The sequence below is a fragment of the Puma concolor genome, chromosome A1 (genome assembly GCF_028749965.1).
Source record: "Puma concolor isolate L17-30 chromosome A1, mPumCon1.1.hap2, whole genome shotgun sequence".
Lineage (NCBI taxonomy): Eukaryota > Metazoa > Chordata > Mammalia > Carnivora > Felidae > Puma > Puma concolor.
In genome coordinates, this window is record NC_141667.1 from 101,026,881 (window position 1) to 101,041,642 (window position 14,762).

General features: G+C 37.0%; 1 protein-coding gene across 4 annotated transcripts in view; it reads left to right on the top strand.

Annotated features, from left to right (window-relative positions):
- Positions 1 to 14,762, top strand: part of ANKRD31 (ankyrin repeat domain 31) — a 136,458-nt gene that overhangs the window by 86,010 nt on the left and 35,686 nt on the right. For all 4 annotated transcript variants that reach the window (XM_086698744.1, XM_086698755.1, XM_086698728.1 and 1 more), the window contains 3 exons: positions 4,417 to 4,579; positions 6,263 to 6,378; positions 11,230 to 11,317. In XM_086698744.1, coding sequence (XP_086554870.1) covers positions 4,417 to 4,579; positions 6,263 to 6,378; positions 11,230 to 11,317 — 367 coding nt within the window. The remainder of the gene's footprint in view (positions 1 to 4,416; positions 4,580 to 6,262; positions 6,379 to 11,229; positions 11,318 to 14,762) is intronic.

Genomic DNA, 14,762 nt, shown 5'->3' on the forward strand with positions numbered 1-14,762 from the left:
TCTTACCAACTTGCCAGTAAAGGAAAAATGAAGAAAACTGTACCAACATATACCATAATAAGATTGCTGAGAACCAGTGAAAAAGGGAGAAACAGAAAGTTTGGGAAAAAAACATGTATATAGGAACAAATAGAATGGTAGCCAACCTCTCATCAGAAATTTTACAAGCCACTAGATAAAGGAGCAACATTTTTAAAAAGTACTACAAGGGGCAGTGAACTTGTTAACCTAGAATTCTGTACTTAGCAAAAAATCTTTCAAAAGTAAAGGTGATGTTGGCAAAGATGTGGAAAAATTGGACCTCTCATACATTGCGGGTGGTAATGTAAAATGGTGATGCTGCTATAGAAAACAGTCAGCAGTTCCTTCAAAAAGTTAAACCAAGTTGCCATATAATGTAGCAAATCACTCCCAGCTATATAGCCTAGGAAACTGAAAACATATGTTCACACAGAAATTTGTATATGAATGTCCATAGCACTATTTTCCAAATAACCAAAAAGTAGAAACAACCCAAATGCCCATCAGTGGATGAGTGTATAAACAAAATGTGGTATACATCAATAAGATATTATTAAGCCATAAAAAAAGTACTGATACATGCTACCACATGGATGAACCTGAAAACATTATGCTAAATGAAAGAAGATGGATACAAAAGTCACATATATTTTATTAATATGAAATGTCCACAATAAGCAAATCCATACAGGCAGAGAGTAGATTAGTGATTCCCAGGGGCTATGAAGAAGAGGAAATGAGGAAAAAAGATACACCATGAAAACAATAATCAAAAGAATGAGTGACTCTGGAAGCTTAAGACAAAGTAGATTTCAGAGCAAGGAATACTGTCAGGGATAAAGAGGGACATTGCATAAGTATAAGGGGAATATTTGACCAAGAAGGCATAGCACTTCTGAAAGTGGGTGCACACAGTAATGAGTTTCAAAATAAATGAAGTAAAAGCAGAATTGAAAAGGGAAATAGGGGTACCTGGGTGGTTCAGTTGGTTGAGCATCCAACTTTGGCTCAGGTCATGATCTCACGGTTCGTGAGTTTGAGCCCTGCATCGGGCTCTGAGCTGACAGCTCAGAGATGGAACCTGCTTCAGATTCTGTGTCTCCTCTCTCAGTCCCTCCCTCTCTCCCTCTCTCTCTCTCTTTCTTTCTCATATGTAAATTTTTTAAAAAAGAAATGGGAAATCCACTATCATAGCTGGCAATTGCAATTCTTCTCTTAGGAAATTCTTCTCTTATACAAATACACACCAAGAGACACACTTCTTTTTTGCCTCACCCGAATTGATGAGGTGATCTGCAAGATTGAAGGGCTGGGAGAGGCTGGGGACATAGCAGCAAAGGCTTAGAACTCACCAGCTTCTGTGATGCTGCTAACTGCTCCACAGTTGTTCCAACTAACCAGTTTGTGGACTCCAGGAAGCCTACCTACAGGTTGTTAGAGATGCCTCACCTGTAGAACTCCCCACGTAGCTCCTTGAATCTCCCTAATGCTCTGCACACCTCACCCACATACCCCTTCTATTACCCTACTCTGTGGCCAGCTCTCTCTGTGCACTCTTGTGGGCAGCAAAAGTAAGCCTTTGCAGACTTGCTAGTAATCCAACACAGAAAGTTCAATTCTGTAGGATTTCAGGGGACATTTTAGAGAACCCCCCTTGGAAAAACAAACAAAAGCCAATTGGCCTGGCTTCATGGAATCAATAGAAGGCATACAGTTTTAAGAACTCCCCCCAAGAGAAAACAAGAAATGTGCAGCAAATACATCTATAGAAAAAAATCTAAGAAAGCCTCAGAATCCTGAGATGGACTGACTGGTGAAGATGTCTCTTTCAAAGCTGGGTAGGGAAGATTAGAGGATGTGACTGTCTCTTCAGATGTGAAGATGGCAATGCAAGACTTCAAGGAATGTTAACAAATCAGGAAAACATGGCTCCAAGAAGGGAACACAATAATTTTCCAGTAACTGACCCCAAAGAAATGGAAATCTATGAATTGTCTGGCAAAGAACTTAAAATAATGGTATTAAAGAAGCCCAGCAGTCTACAAGACAACTCAGTAAAATCGGGAAAGTAATACATGAACAAAACTAGAGGTCCAACAGAGAGACAGAAATCTTAAAAAAGAACCTTTTGTTTACATAAAGATATATACTCAAATGTTCACAGTGGCTTTATTCATAATAGCCAGAAACTGGAAAGAACCCAAATGTCTCTCAACTGATAAATAAATAGATGGATACACAGCTACATCATTAAAAGGAACAAACTGTTTTTTCTTAGAAACATCTTTACTACAAGTGTCCTTTAATACCACATACATTGCAAATGATATGTAATTTCCATTCCCTGAAGTGACACTCTTCTCATCATACCTATCAAGTAGCATTCTTAGAAACATCTTCATTACAGGTGTTCCTGAACACGTCTGTCTGCGTGGCAGAATAGGTGTAACTTCCATTCATTGTTGTAACACTGTTCCCATACCAGCTAGCAAGTAGCCAGATGAAACCATCGATACAGCAATATGGATGACTCTCAGAAACATCATGCTAACTTAAGCCACACACAAAGAAGACTGTATACTGTATGATTCCATTCATATGAAATACTACAAAAGGGAAAATTTATAGTGATTGAACCAGATTGCTGAGTGCCAAGGGCCAAAGGGAGGTGGGAAAAGATTGACTGCAGAGAGCCATAATAAATTTTTTTATGATGATGGAATGTTTCTAAGTCATGGTTGTCGTCGTGATTACCCTAGTAAAGCGGATTAAAAAAAAAGTTAAGCAAGGGGCCTACTTCTTGGTCACCTAATTTTTGTCAAGCTCTTTGTTCCTCAGGTCCACCCTATCTTATTGCCTGGAGCTCTCTGTTAGCTATTCCTGTTTAGTGCCTTGTGGCCCTGTAGCTGTTCTTTTAGGCATTACTGAAAAATAGCTGTTCAGGGTCCCATTCCAATGAGCTGAGTTCTCTGTTTCCTCAGAACTAATATATTAAATGAATCCATGTTAATATATTAAAGGTCAAGGCCTGAGAGGAAGGCCTCATCCTAACACACAGAAGAGTCATTATTTATATGGCATAATTTTTAACTCTAGAAAAGCTTCCTTTGTTAAAAAACAAAACAAAACAAGCTTCCTCTCTCCCCCATGTAGTAGTGGAAAAAGGGTATAAGGAATCTGTATTTTTAAATAATTCCACAGGTGACTTTACTGATCACTCAGGCTTAGAAACTACTAGATTGAGGTACTGCTCACCCCTTCTTGTAAAAACAAAACAAAATGCCTTTACTCAGACGGGACTGCTTTCATTAAAGACCCACTAGTATAAGGTATTTGACAAGGGCTCACATTTAGTTCTCAAAGGTGATAAAAATGAGGTTCAAATGGTAAATAAACTTCTTCAAGGACAGTTAGTAAGTAGCAGGAGTGAGTTCTATATGCTTGACTTGAGAGCAAATGTGTTTTCTTTTATGCTATGCTAACCCTGGGCTGATGGAACAAATGAGGGGCTGTCCTTGTCATCTTCACTGGCCCATCTGCTCCTAAGTATCTCTGCTTCTCCATACCTGGACATAAGGAGAAAGAGAAAAGCCACTGACACATAGTATGTCTCTATTTTTAACAAAATCCTGGCCATCTTTTCCTGATCAGGTTTTTCAATGATTTGAATCACTTTCCTCACGCAGATGGACTCATTGGCTATTGCTCACTAACTGAGTTATACTATAAACTAAGTAGTAACATCTTTAACTTTGGTCATTCACTAATTTCTAATATGCAACAACTTTGAGTTATTCAACTTTATATTCTAATATAAATGACTTTGTAAACTTACAAATTCATTTATATTAGAAATCACCCTCCACCCAATGTCACAAGCTCTTTGACCTCAGTTTCCTCTTCCTTAAAATGATGGGGTTGGAGTAGATTCTAAGTTGCCTTTTACCTTTAACATGTAAGTTAGTTAGGACGCATAATAGACGTGCATAGACATTATTAGGAGGGTTATGGATTCTCATGCTAGCTCATAAAATTTCTTAAACAAGTAACATACCTAAAATATAGTAATGCAGGTTGGAGGAAGACAAAGAGCTCTGTTAACGAGACAGAGTAAATCTTGCACCTCATTTTATCTATATTTGCTTCTTAACTGCCCTGAAGGCTGCATATCTGGTACTTTCATGTCATCATGTTTGGTTCTCCTGTGAGGACAGATCAGGCCAAATCAGTGGATCAGTTTACAGTTGTCATATCAAATTTAATCAAAAATTTTCTTGACCAGAGTTTGCCAGCTTTTTTGATAGCTTTTTATACTTTGATAACTTTTAATGGTGGTGTCTTAAAATGAAAGCAGAAAGGTGTCTATAGAGATAACCTTGGGAAAATATCTTCTAGGCAGCTGAGATTCTACTACAACATGGAGCAAACCCAAATCAAAAGAATCAAAAGCAGAATACTGCCTTGGATGAAGCAGATGATGAAAAAACGAAAAAGCTGCTGAAATCTTATGATGCTGTTGAGACTGATAATAGAGATGAAAGTAATGCCACAGTCACTGGTATGTGTGGAAGTATTGTCTGCTCTTTTATACAAGTGCATGCCTCTGCTTAGAAAAATAAAATCTTCAGATTTATAGTGTAAATTGTTTCATGACTGGGGTAGATGTTTTATATGTTTATTAAACTCTTGAAAAGCATTGTTTTTAGAAATTAGCATTTCCACATTTGGTTTAATTTATATACCATATGATCCTGTTGGTTTGGAATTATGTGTTGAAATGGAGCCCATATCATTCATTAAACCATTATTAATCTCTAACATTGGGTCTGAGATAGAGATGTAATTGAATCCACACAGATTGGCTTACTTGTAGAGGGGCTGAAAAAGGTTGACATTATACTCAGTCTTTGGAAGTAAGATTCCATTACTTCAAAATTTGTAATGGTACATGTGAAAGTTGGACTGATGCCAACTTTTCAAGAATCTCATGTTCTGATGCCAGAATATGAATTTGTTAAGGAAATATACATGTATACATATGTGTATGTGTGAATATAGTGTAAAGAATATTTCAAGGGAATGTACAGCCAGGCAAAATTTTATGAACCATTTTTTAGAAATCGTTTGCATTTAAATAATATAATGAACTATCTACAAGAATTAGGCATTCAGTGAACACTAATTTAGATATCATACATTTGTTGAGCACCTGCTATGCAAACTATGTACTTGCGCTTGAGGAAGTTCCAGTCTTGTGTGGAGATCAACCAGAAGACATAAAACAGTTAAACACAATTTATTAAATGTTGAGGAGAATGAATTGTTCTTCCTTTTCTGTCCTGCTTGACTCATACAAGAAACCCAGGAACATATCTGCCCTTTCTTCCAGTGAGGCAGAAAGATTGGGAAAAGAACCCCTGTCACATTTCTCCCAGCCTATACTATCCTTAACAATTGTTGATTTTCAAGAGAGGAATCATACTACTGTTACGATTGGTCAGAGCCAAGGATAATCATTGTCTCATATTTTACAAGTGAGCTAGATCACATGTAGGTCAAGGTCAACACTGATACAAGGTTTCCTCTTTTCATTACCTGCTACCATATGGTAAATATATAGGGTCAGAGCCTTTCTTAGAGCCCTAGCCATGTATCTCTCCCTCTCCACAGCCGTATTTGGAGTTATTGGGCACTCTGTTATGAAATGCTGTATCAGTTCCCACTTGTCTGTTGTTTCTTGTGTGTACATTTCCTTGGTCAGGTACCGTAAAGGGATGAGGGACATAGGGGAACAATAGTTATATGAAGAAAGGGAATCCAGAATGGGAAAGGATCAGAGACAATGAATCATAGACGTAGTGGTTTAAGAGCACGGATTTTGGAGTCAGATCCGATTTCAATACTAGCTATGTGACATTAAGAAAACTTCCTCAATCCCTCTAAGCTTCACTCTCCTCTTCTGTAAAATGGATAGAATAAACTACCTGTCTTACAGGGCTTGTATGAAGATTAAATAAGATGGCTCACGAAGAGTTTGACATCTAGCGTGTGATAAGTATTCAGTAAATGTTAGCTGTAATTAAGCAATTGAGAATAAACAATGAGATGCTGACCCAAATTAAGATATTTTAGTAATTGTAGACTTAATTTATTCTTTCCATTCCTGTCACCATTAAAATTGATAAAATGAAGCTAAATTTTTACACATTCTTATTATATTTTCTAATTTTAATTTTTAAAGTCAAAATTCCTGCTGCCCGACCAAAAAGACATAAACAGTGTTTTAGTGATGACTGCAAAAGTGTTGATCCACCTTTTGTTTCACACAGAGAAAAAACAAGAGAAAGCCATCCTGTGGTGAGTGAAGTTGAAATCCCTTAAATTTTCAGCTTAGAAAATGCCTTTCTTTGGGCTAGTCAGTCATTAACTGTTGGCAGTACTCTTTCCATTTTAAGAATGCACAGGTTGAAAATATTTTTTGTCACAAGAAAATAAGATAGCTAATTGAACAAAATGAGCCAAGAAAATATGTTGTATAGTTAACTCACTTATCTGCACTGAATACAGAATATGGATTAGCTGCTATTGTTTACACCTAGGTTAGGTTCTTTAGCTACTTCTAGTCCCATGGACCCTGCCACTATCATAGTGTGTCTTCACCCATCCACTCCCAAAAAATGTCGAGGATTCATAGTGGGTAAAAAAGACCCTGGACTCCAGACAGAAAAGAGGAAAGCAACCTGGGTTAGCCAATCTGGATATCGCATGGTTTATAGTGGTAGTGTTTGCTGTATCTGAAACTCCTCATATAAAAATATATTTTTACAAAAATAACATAGTATTTCCTCAATAAAAAATATGTTAATTGATAAGATTCGTGTAACATGATAAGAACACAAAGCTTACTAGAAACTAACTTCTTAAGTGAAATAGCATCCTCAATGAAATACTATTTTGAAGAGAAGTTAGACTTCTCTTATATGCTTTCTGTTAGTCATTGTAGAGAAGACAGTATTATTCTTTGAACTTCAACTACTGTTAATCAACTAATTTATAGCATAAATATTTTAAGTTGTATTAAAACTAAATTGCATTTGCCTTAGCACTTTGAAAATGATTTACATTGGTTCCTGGTATCTGTTAATAATGGACAGAAAGTCACCTGTCAATTTAATTGTCACTCCCTTATAGATAATCTTGTAGCTTTTATGTTCTCCAGTTTCACTAAGTTGTGTCTAAATGTGGAGCATTTTATTAATTAAACTCAGGCCTAGAAATACTCCTTTAATGTGAAAGCACATTTCTCATTTGTATTCCAGAAACTTTCAGTCTTTATACCTTTGAAAATTGCCTCTCCTCCATCTCAGTAATTTTCTTTTTTCTTTTTTTTTTTGAACTTCTGTTTAGATGTTGGTTAGACTAGTCTTAATATCTTCTAGTATCTTTTTCATATTTTCCATCTCTTTAACTTTCCACACTATATTCTGTGTGCTATCCTTTGACCTCCTGCTTCATTATTTCTCTCATCAAATATTTCTCCTCTATTTAACCCATATTTCTACTCTCTTTAACTTATATGTTGAAACTTTAATTTAAATGACTCTTTTTTATTTCTAGAAATTCTTTGCTTTTCGAATTTTTGTTTTAAAGAAAGAACAAAATAAAACTAAAAGGAATTTTAAGGTCTCTTCCTGAGTCTCACATGATAACATGATTCTTTATGTGGTTTTTAATTTTTTGTTATGATTTCATTTCATTGAGGACCGATTACTATGGGAATTTTGGTGTGCCTAGGCTTCGTGTTTAACATTTGCCTCTTCTGGGGCCCTTAGAAGTTTATCAGCTTCACACAAGTTTTTATGCTCATTTCTCAGTTTGAGTTCCTGAACCACACAAATTATATAAATTTAGTTCTTACACACATGTGTAGTATAGGCTTGAGTCTCTGATTTTCTTTTTCTTTTTTTTTTTTTTTAATGTTTTTATTTATTTTTGAGACAGAGAGAGACAGAGCGTGAGCAGGGGAGGGGCAGAGAGAGAGAGAGATGCAGAGTCGGAAGCAGACTCCAGGCTCTGAGCTGTCAGCACAGAGCCCCATGCAGGGCTCGAACCCACAGACTCTGAGATCATGACCTGAGCCAAAGTTGGATGCTCAACTGACTGAGTCACCCAGGTGCCCCTAAAAAGAAAACCAACTTTAAAAAAGAAAAACTCTGCTGCAAACCTGATCTGTCTTCCCTTGTATGTTAGGGACTTTTTTTTACCTTGCTGCTTTCATGATTCTCTCCTTTCCTGAGTATTTTGTGAATTTGACTATGATGTGCCTTGTTGATGGTCCGTTTTTGTTGAATGTAATGCTCAACATCACTCATCATCAGGGAAATACAAATCAAAACCACAATGAGATACCACCTCACCTGTCATAATGGCTAACATTAACAACTCAGGCGACAACAGATGTTGGCGAGGATGCGGAGAAAGAGGATCTCTTTTGCATTCTTGGTGGTAATGCAAGCTGGCGCAGCCACTCTGGAAAACAGTATGGAGGTTCCTCAAAAAACTAAAAAGAGAACTACCGTAGGACCCAGCAATAGCACTACTAGGCATTTTCCAAGGGATACGGGTGTGCGGTTTCAAAGGGACACATGCACCCCCATGTTTATAGTAGCACTAGCAACAATAACCAAAGTATGGAAAGGCCCAAATGTCCATCAATGGATGAATGGATAAAGAAGATGTGGTGTATATATATACAATGGAGTATTACTTGGCAATCAAAAAGAATGAAATCTTGCCATGTGCACATACGTGGATGGAACTGGAGGGTATTATGCTAAGTGAAATTAGTCAGAGAAAGACAAACATCATATGACTTCACTCATATGAGGACTTTAAGAGACAAAACAGATGAACATAAGGGAAGGGAAACAAAAATAATATAAAAACAGGGAGGGGGACAAAACAGAAGAGACTCTTAAATACAGAGAACAAACAGGGTTACTGGAGGGGTTGTGGGACAGGGATGGAGTAAATGGGTAAAGGGCATTAAGGAATCTACTCCTGAAATCATTGTTGCACTATATGCTAACTAATTTGGATACAAATTTAAAAAATTAAAAATTAAATTAAAAAAAAAACTAACTGAATTTCCCAGTCAAAAAAAAAAAAAAAAAAAAAGAAAGAAAAACTCAAAAGAAATATAAGGACTTTAAAGTCATTAAGAATCTTTTGTAAATGTGAACTTTTAAGTGTTGGAAACTTCAAATCACATTGGGGATGGGGTGACCCTATGGCCAGATAGAAAGGAAATGAGATGATTTTAGTTTGGTGCTACCTTGTAACACCATCAAATCAAAACATGTAGGCAGCCTCCTCTATACCCGTGTAGACGAAGTACAGAAGTGATAACAATACTAATAGTTGGTATTCACTGAGTACTTATTATATGACAGACTCTCCCCAAATACATTTCTGTTAAGTAGCAGTACCAGAACTAAAGCAATGCCAGGCAGTCTGGCTACAGAGCCTGTGCTTCTAACCACTGTGCCATATTGTACAGAATTGTAAAGGTGTCAGAGACAAAGATGGTCCTACCACAGTAAAAATAGGAAATTGGAGTGAAATTTTCGTGAAGCTTTTAGTAAGCACAATATAAACTATGTAAAGCTGCTTATTCCAAAGACAGATCCTAGGTTGGGTTTTTTGTTGTGCTTTTTTTTTTTTTAAGGTAAACAACAAGTAATGAAGGACTAAAGAAGAGGTTCTTGGGGGGGAAGGTTATGCTGGACCCTCCATGGTGGAAGGTGTAGCTTGTGTGGAGTTAAAGGTTATTGCCCATAGTGGCCAAGACTGAGTGCATCCACAATATGAGCAAAAGAGAAAGGAAAATCACCTCCAGAAAGTGTTTTCTTTATCCTGACCTGTAGGTAGAGGCGTAGCCAGTTCAGACCTTTAGTTTGCTTTTATAGCCATTTGGTATAAAAAGAGATAAATCTCGTTTGTTTGTTTTGCATATTTATATTTTATAGTTCTGCTTTGATGCATTTCATAAATGACAGCAGTGAGATTGCTTTTCCACATAATTGGATGCGTTTATTATGTGCATTTTTCATGTCCCTTGTAGGCACCAAAGTAGAATTTCAGGGCAGTATACTTCAGAAGGCTTTGAGGACTGACACATTTTTTAAATGAATGTATATTGAGAATATATTAAAGAATAGATAATATGAGTCAGTCCATCAGTTTTCATTTATTGAGCACCAGCTATATATCCAACAGTTTGGAAATCATTCACAAATATAAAAGCTATGCTCCTGCCTATAGATCTTATTATTTTGAGGGAGAACTATAATATGTAAGATATTATATATATTAACGCTAAGTTTTGTAGCACTGCAGTTCTTAAGTAATTCTGAGAAAGGAGAAATCAGTATGAATTAGATTTGTCAGAGGTTTCATGTATGAGATGGGTTTTATATAATAAGCAGTATTTATTGAATTCTTACTTTGCAATGGCCCTGTCCTAAGCATTTTACATGTGTTAGTCTGTTCAGGCAAGGAGAGGACAAGTAACTTGCTAGAGCCCCCCAGCTAGGAAGAAGTGAAGCCAGAGCACACCCAGGCAGCCTAGTTCCAGAATCGACTCCATGATTACATCTCTCATAGGAAAGAGGTGGATCTGGGCAAAGTTAACTGAAGGCATTCCAGGCAAGACAGTCACTACTGACAAGGGCGTGGGGAGGGGGCCTAAATCCCGTTTGTGAATTTTTGAGAGAGTAGTGTTTTGTATTTTAAGATTATGTGTGAGAATTTTAATAGTGTGCAGTGATAGTCACAGAGCCTTAAAGTAAACTTGTTGCATATATGTGGTCTTTAAATATCATGTGCTCTCAGTTGTTCTTGTTTCACCTACAGCTATGATTGTAACAAGTCAGTGAGAAATTGTGATTCTTTATACGGTTGCTACTCTTACAGTCTTTTTGCCAGGAGTAGATCTGCTACATAAATCAAAACATTTAAGTTTACTTTTCCCCTCAAGTATGCAACATTTATACAGGTAAACAAAGCATGAACACATTTTGAACATAAAGCAAAATAAGCTTTGTAGCAGCACTTTCTTTAGCACTTTTACTGTGCATTTGACAATTGCATATCAGAGAGAAATACCTACCTTCTTGTAATGAAGTTTTTAATATTTTTATCTGATAGCATCATACCATCAGTGCCATTCTACAAGACATAGAAGAAAAACAAGAAAGTTTACTAGAATTTGAAATAAGAACCCCTGAAGATGCAGGTAAGTATGCACCCATACTCAAGTTTGATTATTTCGTACATCCAAGGTCATTCCTACCTCAACTTCTTACGGTACATGTTTATGTCAAAGCTTACAGTGGCTGAAAGTAGCCTTTTTTTTGTGATGGTAAAGTGCCAGAAATGAGCATCAGAAGTCATTTATGCAAACCAGTAGTTAGTGTACTTGTTGATCAAGATACTTCTAAGACTCAAAGTATAGCATAAGTAACATGAGAGACACTTGAAACAATGATCAGAGATAAGCCACTACTGGTGATATGTTTAGATGAAGATGTGAAGAAAAAAAGAAAGCACAATATAGTGACTAGGGAGGAGATTATGTTATTCCCTGCAGCTATGGTAGCCCTTTAAAAACAGATCTGCAGAGGAATATGCAGTTGTGACTCAAGTAGGGCAAATCCTCAGACCTTTCAGATGAGCAGATATACCAGGTAAGTATCTTAGCATAGATGTCTTCCTGTTTACAAAACACAAGTGATTCAAAATAGTAAATTTGACTTTGATCCCTGACCTACTAATCGGAATTTCTCAAAAGTTCACTGAATATTTGTAAATCTTTGATAGCTCACAGTTGTGTTTTCATGAGTTAACGATTACAAGGTAAAAATTGGGTCTTGATAGATTTAGATCTGAATGTTTAAGTAGTTAAAAGTATCTCCTCAATCTTTTTTTTAAAATTTTTTTTTCTTTTTTTTTCAATTTTTTTTTTTTTTTTTTTTTGGGACAGAGAGAGACAGAGCATGAACGGGGGAGGGGCAGAGAGAGAGGGAGACACAGAATCGGAAAGAGGCTCCAGGCTCCGAGCCATCAGCCCAGAGCCTGACGCGGGGCTCGAACTCACGGACTACGAGATCGTGACCTGAGCTGAAGTCGGACGCTCAACCGACTGCGCCACCCAGGCGCCCCTCCTCAATCTTTAATGTAATAGGATACAGCTATTCATCTCTTATCCTAGTTCATACTGTACAGTCTTTTAAAAAATTATTTCCTTTTAAATTATACCCATTCTTTCATCTTGGCCTAACACATGGTAAACATGTTATGTTTTGAGGAAAATAATACAAAATACTGTAATGTATACTCCCAAACAAATGTGAATAGTTCATATATTTTATTTAGTATTTATAATACCTTATATACATAAGATGAATTTTCCAATTAAAAAAATTTTTTTTCAATTAAAAAAATTTTTTTTTTTTAATGTTTATTTATTTTTGAGACAGAGAGCGACAGAGCATGAATGGGGGGAGGGTCAGAGAGAGGGAGACACAGAATCTGAAACAGGCTCCAGGCTCTGAGCTGTCCGCACAGAGCCCGACGCGGGGCTCGAACTCACGGACTGCGAGATCGTGACCTGAGCCGAAGTCGGCCACTTAACCGATTGAGCCACCCAGGCACCCCTTCAATTAAAAATTTTTTATTAAAAGGCATATAAATACACTTCAAAAAACCAGGAAAAAAATGCTAAAAATACCTACTGTCCCACCACAGTATTTTGTTGTATTTGTTTCCTTTCTTCTAAGAATTTGGTTATGCAGTGACACCTCAATAAAATTATTAAAAACATAGTTTAGATCATGCTAAACTTGCCAACTTTACATTTTCTCTCTAGAGCCATTATTCTTAGTGGTTTACCTAGTATCCTATTTTGTAAATGTTCCAGGGCTTAATTTTTCCGTTTTTCTTGAGCATTTACATTTTTCTACTTCTTTGCTATTTTTTTTTTAATTTTTTTTTTTTTTTAACGTTTATTTATTTTTGGGACAGAGAGAGACAGAGCATGAACGGGGGAGGGGCAGAGAGAGAGGGAGACACAGAATCGGAAACAGGCTCCAGGCTCTGAGCCATCAGCCCAGAGCCCGACGCGGGGCTCGAACTCACGGACCGCGAGATCGTGACCTGGCTGAAGTCGGACACTTAACCGACTGCGCCGCCCAGGCGCCCCTTCTTTGCTATTTTATAGTATATAGCTTTTGAATTTAGGACTGTCTTCATAGGAATGATTTGGAACTACTGGCTCAAAAATTTATAAACATTTTAAAATCTATTAATTTGTATTGATAAATTATTTCATAAAGTATTAGATATTAATTTAATTTGCACTTTCCCCAACACACATTAGTGTTTGTTTTCCTTTACACTGCTAATAGCAACAGTATTTTCATTTAAATTAATTTTACCAGTTTAATGAGAAAAATGTGCCTCATATTTTCACTTACCTTATTATTAATGGTATTTTTTCTCTAGTTTTTTTTCCTGCTTTGTGAATTGACTGTTCCTGTTTCTCTGTTAATAAGTTGGAGCCATTTTATACAATCAAGTTATTGACTCTTTTTCTGCCATAACTGCTGCAAATATGTTTTTCAGCCACTTAACTGTCTTTTTATGCTTAAGTACATACATTTTCAAATTCTGTATAATAAAACGTATCAGCCTTTTTCCTTTGCTATTTCTTTTAATGCTTTTAAGATTAGACACTTTTCTTCCCTCCCCATCCCTAGGCTTTGTAAATTAATTTTATTCTTTTATGACCAATACATTGACTAGTCAGGACCCCTTTATCTTCATCCCACTGCCCCTTTAAGGGAGGAACGGTATGGCAACGGGACTCTAGAGTTCTTGGCTAGCAGTTGCTAGCCTAAATACTAGGCTAAATACTGACTGCTACTGACTGCAGCAGTCTTTGGCGGATGTCTAAAGCTTAGTCTCTTCAGAGCAATTTTCTGAGGCTTTTCTGAACTTGTACATGGCTCCTGTGGTGTGGCAGGGCAGTGCACATTTTCCTTTCCCTGGCTCCTCTTTGTCTTCCGTCAGCTGCTGCTGCTGCTGCTGTTTTTTTGTTGGTTTTGTTGTTGTTGTTTTGTTTTGTTTTGTTTTTTGGTGGTCCACCTACACAGACTCTCTCTCAGGTAGAAGTCTCCATAGTCAGTCTCACAGGCACAGGGCAGGCTCCATACCAAGTCTTCAGGATCCTGGCACTTTGGACCTGTGGTTAGAAAGGAGGACAGTTAACTTTCAGCACAAGAGCAACTCTCCCTTTTCCCTGGTGTCCACATGTCGTGCCCTGCAGGGCCTCAACCTCTAGATTTCAAAGGAGGAAGCCAGGTGTGAGTCCATTATCACCTCAAAAGAAAGTTATTACTCTCTTCAACAGTTCTTTGAGAAACTGCCCTCCTTAGGCTTGAGACAGAGAGAAACCTCACCTCTCAGTCTGGCTGTTGAGAATGGAGATTCTCATCCAGTTGAGCAATAGCTCTCTGAAGAAGTGTCTTTACAAATGCACCACTTCCTTATTCTGACACCTTTTATATCTGTGATTTGGCTGAGGAGTCCAGGAATAACAGATCCCATTTTGTACATTTTTCTGTAGGTTTTTCTTTTCTTTTTTCTTTTAATTTTTTTTTTAATACTTATTTATTATTGAG